At 43.5% G+C, this 7500-nt stretch overlaps 1 protein-coding gene across 1 annotated transcript in view; it reads left to right on the top strand.

Annotated features, from left to right (window-relative positions):
* Positions 1–7500, top strand: part of pcdh15b (protocadherin-related 15b) — a 215784-nt gene that overhangs the window by 23453 nt on the left and 184831 nt on the right. Inside the window, exons 3-4 of the mRNA XM_048233553.1 lie at positions 6097–6111; positions 6512–6577. Of these exons, the coding sequence (XP_048089510.1) occupies positions 6097–6111; positions 6512–6577 (81 nt within the window). The remainder of the gene's footprint in view (positions 1–6096; positions 6112–6511; positions 6578–7500) is intronic.

Consider the following 7500-nt stretch of genomic DNA (forward strand, 5'->3'; position numbering starts at 1 on the left):
GTGATTTGAAACCTATTCATATGCAATGGCAGTGTGGACACAAAATAGGGTTGAGTGGTGTTGGATTTTACCCGAAAGACTGACAAGATCAGACCTTTCACAAGTAGCAACAGTTACAATTTACTCAGCCTGCCCTCTTAATTTGTGTCATAGGTTACAGATGAAGGTTTTTCTCTCTCTCTCTCTCTCGCTCTCTCTCTCTCTCTCTCTGTCTCTCTCATGAATCTTTCATGGCAACCCGAGAGCTGTTTGGTCTCCCTTTGAAACAGTCGCCGTGACTACAAGACTACAAGCTGTCTTTCTGACGAGTAAATGAATGCCTGAGCTCAGAGCTCTGCCGGCTGTGTCTCCAGCGTTAGAGCACCCGTCTCTCTTTCTCTCTCTTGTAAGGCAGCACGGGTGTGGTTCATTACTAATGCATGCATGAGGAAAATCCCTGGGATGGGGGGGGGGGGGGGGGTCTGAGGCAGAGAGGGACAACACAAACACAAACACACTCTCACAGCTCATCATCATCAGCCACTTTGCCATTGTTGGGCCAAAGCTGGGCCAGTTAAGGCGAGTCAAGGCTAATCGCTTCCCCATGATCACTATTAGGTCAAAGCCTGCATTGCTATAGCAATTAACCAATGAAATGGCCTGCACACGAAAACAAGGCTCTGGCTTGTTGAATAGGTTGAAGGTTGAATAAGAACAAGCAAAATTGGGTAATGGGCATAAGAGCTAAGCAACTTCAATTTGTATCACTATTAATGCATTTTGGGATAACAACCACAAAGCATGAATTTGTAGCAGGTAGGCTACACACGTCCAGATCCATGAGAACACTCCACACCATGCCATTAAACAATATTTCAATACAAAACAACGCTGGCTCAAATTAACACAACGTGGATGTATAAATGTTTAATTACCGTAATTATAATACATTAATTTTTAGCCAGCCGCATTTTCCTTTCCAAATCCTTTTTTAAGCCGCCCCTCTTACTCCCCCTTTACACAATGAGTGCATGAAAGCAGTGCTCTTGTTGGTCTGTGGAGTGTGTGTGTGTGTGTGTGTGTGTGTATACACATGTGAGTGTTTGGGAGGACTCTCATACTACCCACTTGAATGTGATTATCTCATAGAGTTTGTGTTTATTTCGAGTGTTTGTATTTGGGAGGGTCTCTGTAATTGACCCAAGTGTCTGTGCCTGACTGTGTTTGTCTTTTGCCATGGTTTTACAGTTGCCAGGCATCACACACACACACACACACACACACACACACACACACACACACACACTCTCTCTCTCACACACACACACACACACACACACACACACACACACGGCTACCATGTCAACCACTGTTTTAAACCATCCATTATTAATACTATGAGAGGAGCTGTCCTTAAGGGAAAAAAGTGTCATCTCCCTCCTAATCGCCCGTGATCTGTGTCACTGGAGGATATAGTGTGTCCTCATATGTGTGATTTATCCCCAGTAGACTCCCTTCTCACATCTGGCCATTAATAATGTCATAAAAGTGTGGGTGGGATGGGAATATGTATCTTACAGTATGATGGATTGAGTGGGAGGAGAGAGGGATGGAGAGATCATGCACTGGAGGAGGAGAAACAGGGGAATGTGAGGGAGAAGAGGGAGATTTTTATCCGGGTGTCAAAGAATGAGAGAGAGATGGAGAGGTGGAAAAAAGTTGGAGAGACACAAAGCAGGGCGATGGGAGAAGTAGTAGTCAAGGGATAGAGAGAATGGCTGAGGGATTATGGGCATACAAGCAGACCAAGCACTCCGGGGTCTACTGGGTCCATGGGATGTATACTTCATCATGACAGAGCAGCGTTTCCCACAGAATTTAATTCTTTTTGTGGTGGCAGGTTTTCAGGATTAACAGGGACGCAACAGTTTTTAATAGTGCTGTCAAACGATTAAAATTTTAATCGCAATTAATCGCTGAATTCCTTTAGTTAATCACGATTGGTTGAAATTCTATTATTTTGCATTTCTGAACTTTCCAGGAGTCCATATTAACAATAACGCAGATATTGTGTATCTTGATTGGGATTCAGATGAAAGCAAAGCAAGTTACTTTATTAACTGAACTTTAAGACGTAGGTCTATTTGATTATTTCAAATCAAATTTCAAAAGATGTGCAGCAGACCTGAGGCAACACAATATTCTTCAGAAATTTAGCTGATATAAACTGAAATAAATGCTACGCGAGAAGTGCGTGCACAAAATGTGTAGCCTACACACATTATAAAGGGCATAACAAACAGAAAATATTATATTCATACTATATTCATTATCTTTGAGTTCAGTTGAAAATAAGGACGTTTTCAACATGAGTGCATTGCCATTTTATAGGCCTACAGTCTATGGTGCACTGTCACTTGCCACACACATCAGCGCCGAAGTTTTTATCAGGCAAACACTGGATGAACAATGGATTTTATGGAGCAGCGTCGACCAAATATAACTGAATCGTGATTTACACGGCGCCAAAGTGCGATGCTGGTGTGCGGAGTTGTATTGAAAAGAATGGAATCTAATGTAAATGAATGTCGAAAGCAGAGTGCATCGCAAATAGTAGCAGCCAAAGAGGAATGTTGATAAAAGAACAAGTGACGGTGAAAATCTTTGGCGGCACACATTTAATGCCTCAGCCTAGGCTACTACTCTTTGGCCAGCTCGTAAGCCCAAACAAGTGTGTGCAGCATGCCTTTACGTAGCCTACTAACGGCGCATCATCATAAAGTTACATTTAATCTGCATCACGCCCCATTTTAGAGGAAAACAAGTTAACATTATATCATTGATAGTCAGCTAGTAATCACACGTTGACGTTACATCTATTTTTAATTCACAGGACATTCAATCATTTTACTAACACGACAGTTATGAAGAATTATGTTTATGTAACTTACTCATGTCGAAACTATGTACATTACCAACCTAATTTGTTTGCAATACCCCATGTTGAGAACAAATTTAGCATGTACATTTACTATAATATCCCATGCAAAACGGTTAGCTTGCTAGCTAGCTAACTGTGGAACTTCAGTATAACATAGCCAATTATCTCACCTACTGTAGTTGTAGGAAATAGGCTACGTTCATATTACAAGTGATAGAATGAATGTGTGACTTATGTTTAGTTGATGTCATGACATGTAAAGTTAAGCTTGCTGAACTTAGTTATAGTCAGCCACGGGCAGTTTGACTGTGCCCATCGATACATTCGCGGACACTCCTGTAAACTAGAAAGAGCAAACCATAGGAACATGGTCACATTAATCCCATAAACACACAGATAACTCTTACACCAACCTTATTTTGTGCCTTTTATTCACGTTTGTTTCAAGATTTAGTAAGTATATAAGCCCTTTTCGCTCCCCACTTTGATGCAGCATAGGTTTCCATTACATCAGTCATCTTTTCCCTAAAAGGGGGCTGTACGTGCAGCACATACAACGTTCCATTCTATTCGTCAGTGCGTATTGTTTAGTTTCCGGTCTAGCTAAATGCAGTGTGGTGTTGTAGTTGTTCTAACGTTACTAGTTGTTGCAACAGCATGTGAAAAAACGACAAAGTTTGTTTAACCAAAAAAGAATGTTAATCTCGCGTTTAAAAAATTGACGCCGTTAAAATAGGTTTACGTTAACGCTGTGAATAACGCGTTTAACTGACACCACTAGTTTTTAACAAATTAGCGCAGTGTGATGGTAATGATGCTAACCAGATTTAAGCACAATTTTTTAGTACTGTACCACCTGTGAAATCATTGTGTGGTGGTCAATGTTGATATTGTGGTGGGCTGCCGCAAATAAGTCAATGTATTGGAAACACTGCAGAGTGTGTGTTCGGCTCTGTGTGGACACCTGTGTAGCCTCCACTTCCTTATGGCTACTACGCGACAGAAGCATCAACTGCGCTCAGACAGGCTCTATGCAGAAAGAAGTATAATGTGACGTGAAATCCGTGTTGTCAGCAGCTGCTTGTGTACTTTTCCTAAAGGAAGTAGCCTGTAACACAAGCCCAAGAGTGTATATCATACTGCCGCCATGGGGATGGAAAGCAAATGAGGCTGAGTGTTGAGAGAAAGAGTTTGGGAGGAAGAGCTGTGTGCTGAAACGACTAGCATTAAAATAGCTTCACTTCACATCAGTAAAAGCTAATCCATGGAGCGATGGTCTTAAAAGGGCTCTGCTAACTAGCACTGTTTTTATCAAGCCACTCACTCACTCACTCACACAATCACTCTCCCCATTTACGTGCACACCATATTCCTGTCTTAATCGGAATAATGACACTATTCCTGAATAAAAGAAAACCTGAATAAGACCCTTGGTGTATACCTGTACCACAGTAACCACATTTGCCAGAAAATGCCTCTAGCAGAATATTAATTTACAGCTTCACATGCTCATGCAAGGAACTTTGGTAGGGCTTAAAAGCAAAACCATAGTGGCTCTAATCTGGCCGGTTTCACAAATTTCACAGCCATGGATGAAAAGACAGAGGCCATTAAAACGTCATGACAATGTTACTGCTACTACTGTGCATCACTGGTTTATTCAGAACGTTCCGATGAAACACGTAAACTGGAACATTCCCAAGGCTAAACATGCTTAACGTCTTATTCCGAATATTTCCCTAACCAGGATATGGACCTTAATTGGAATGATATACATGTAAAAGTCTCCCTCACTCTCTCCCTAACTCACTCTCTTCCCCCCTCCACCCACCCACTCACCCACCCACTCACTCACTCACTCACTCACTCACTCTCTTCCCCCCTCCACCCACTCACTCACTCACTAACTCACTCTCTTCCTCACTCACTCACTCACTCCTTCACTCCCTCACTCACTCACTCACTAACTCACTCACTCACTCACTCACTCTCTAACTCCCCCTCCACTCACTCACTCACTCACTCACTAACTCACTCTCTTCCTCACTCACTCACTCACTCACTCCTTCACTCCCTCATTCACTCACTCACTCACTCACTCACTCACTCACTCACTCACTCTCTTCCCCCCTCCACTCACTCACTCACTAACTCCTCACTCACTCACTCACTCCTCACTCACTCACTTCCTCACTCCCACTCACTCATCCTCACTCACCTCACTCCTTCCTTTGCTTCTTTCATTCCCACTCACCACTTTAACTTAACTCACTCACCACTTACTCACTCACTAACTCATTTCCTCCCCTCACCCCACTCACTCACCTACTCCACTCCTCCACTTTCACTCACTCACTCCTTCACTCCCTCACTCACTCACTCACTCACTAACTCACTCACTCACTCACTCACTAACTCACTCCCTCCCTCCCTCCTCTATCCCTGGCCTCCCCCATGCTGCCCTGTCTGATTCCCCTCCACAGTAAATCGAAGAGAGATGCTAACTACTTCCCTAATGGCGGCAGGCCAGAGGCCTAAGGGCTGAGGTGTAAAGATGCAGCTTTAAGGAACAGTCTGGTGGCTCGCCTCAACAGCCTCACTAAGTGCTTACTTAACGTTGAAAGCATAATGATGAGAGAGAGAGAGAGAGAAGAGAGAGAGAGAGAGAGAGAGAGAGAGAGAGAGAGAGAGAGAGGACGGCTCATCCTCCTCAGCCTTGAAATCTTTCATGAAACAAATACGGCATGAGAATTTCTGTTCACGTCGAAGACATATTTTTTCTCATTCTTGTCGCCTTATAGGTGTGTTATTTGAGAACTTCTGAATATGTATCATGAGCGTGGCATTGCTGTCTTGTCTGATGTAGATACAGCATCAACAATGGCAACAAAACAGGAAGTATGAAGGGGGGAACAGCCATAGATAAAACAAACCGGCATTTTTCTTTCTGCCTTTGTCTTTTGACTTTTGTTATTTGCCTGTTATCTGCAATCAGTGTCACACCTGAAGGAAAATGTATTTCTTTTCTTTCCTCTCTCACCCTCCTCTTTTCCTCTCTCTCTCTCTCTCTCTCTCTCTCTCTCTCCCTCTCTCTCTGTGCCCCCACTCTCCCTGTGTATCTTTCTTCTCCTCCTCTCTGCTCTGCTCTACACTGATGACACTATCTCTGACTCCAGATTGGCAGTATGAGGGTAAGATCGTGAATCTTTTCATTCCAATCCCTCTTTTATTTCCTCCCTTCCTCCCCTCATCTCCTTGATGGAGTAGAGAAGTCTATTAACCCCTAAGCACCCTGCTAGTTACCGCCTGCTCGCACACGTAGTAAAAAAAAAAAGTGCCATCTTGTGAAACGACCATGGCCTGTGAACGTTACACTCCATTGTGGTGATAGATACAGTCGCCCCTAGACTGCAAGTTTTATAGCCTTCCCCCCCCAAGACTAGCCTCACATAATAGAAGCTGAAATTGAAATGTCTTGTTTGGTGTGAATTGTGTGATATGAGGTATTTGAGACGATAGGTGTTTTTCGCTCTGACTGTTTCCTTCTCTCTTTTTTCTCCCCTCTCTCCACTACTGCTGGTTGTATTTCAGAGTGCAAGCTGTCAAGAGCCGGCCCACCTGCCACCATAGTAGCCATCGACGAGGAGAGCCCCAATGGTGAGTACATACGACACCATGTCACCTCCTCCAAGCAGTGGAGTTGTGTGTTTTTTGGCACTAGTGCTTCTTGGGAGTTGTAGTCTTCTCTCTTACGACTGGCAAACGAGAAGCAGCATGCAGATGGAATTGTTCTGAAGCAGAATAAGTTGTTGGTCAGTTTATCCACAAAGCAGAAGTTTTCATTCAAACACTCTGGAGATGTTGGGTGGAGTTGTGGATGTTTTATTGGTACTGGTGCATTTAGGAAGTTGTTGTTTTTGACCTTCATGTCAGTAGAGCACCCTGGTTGAAGACTGTAGCTGACCATGGGGTGGCTCTGATCCAGACTGGTTATGGATCAGGCAGAGCTGTGTCTTTTCAGAACCACATCTCCTCTGGAGTAAGACACTTACTCGGGCAACAAGAAAAAGATGAACCAGTGCTAATTTGCTAGTTTAATTACTTAATTAATTTAGCTAACTTAATGCCAAGCCAATGCCAATGAGCAATATGTGAAGTGCAAATATGGGTGTGCCAATGCAATGCTCCCAAATGCCACATTATCACTTTTGCATATAGTTCACAGTTCATGCACAAGACATTTCGCTCATTGCCTGCCAATGAAATTAGGGCCAGAGATATGTACAGGAGAACGTGCCACCCATGGTCTTTCTACTCCCTTGTAGCAGACTAAGGTGTTTGTATAAGTAATTCTCTCTCTCTCTCTCTCTCTCTCTCTCTCTCTCTCTCTCTCTCTCTCTCTCTCTCTCTCTCTCTCTCTCTCTCTCTCTCTCTCTCTCTCTCTCTCTCTCTCTCTCTCTCTCTCTCTCTCTCTCTCTCTCTCTCTCTCTCTCTCTCTCTCTCTCTCTCTCTCTCTCTCTCTCTCTCTCTCTCTCTCTCTCTCTCTCTCTCTCTCTCTCTCTCTCTCTCTCTCTCTCTCT

The sequence above is a fragment of the Alosa alosa genome, chromosome 22, assembly GCF_017589495.1.
Source record: "Alosa alosa isolate M-15738 ecotype Scorff River chromosome 22, AALO_Geno_1.1, whole genome shotgun sequence".
Lineage (NCBI taxonomy): Eukaryota > Metazoa > Chordata > Actinopteri > Clupeiformes > Clupeidae > Alosa > Alosa alosa.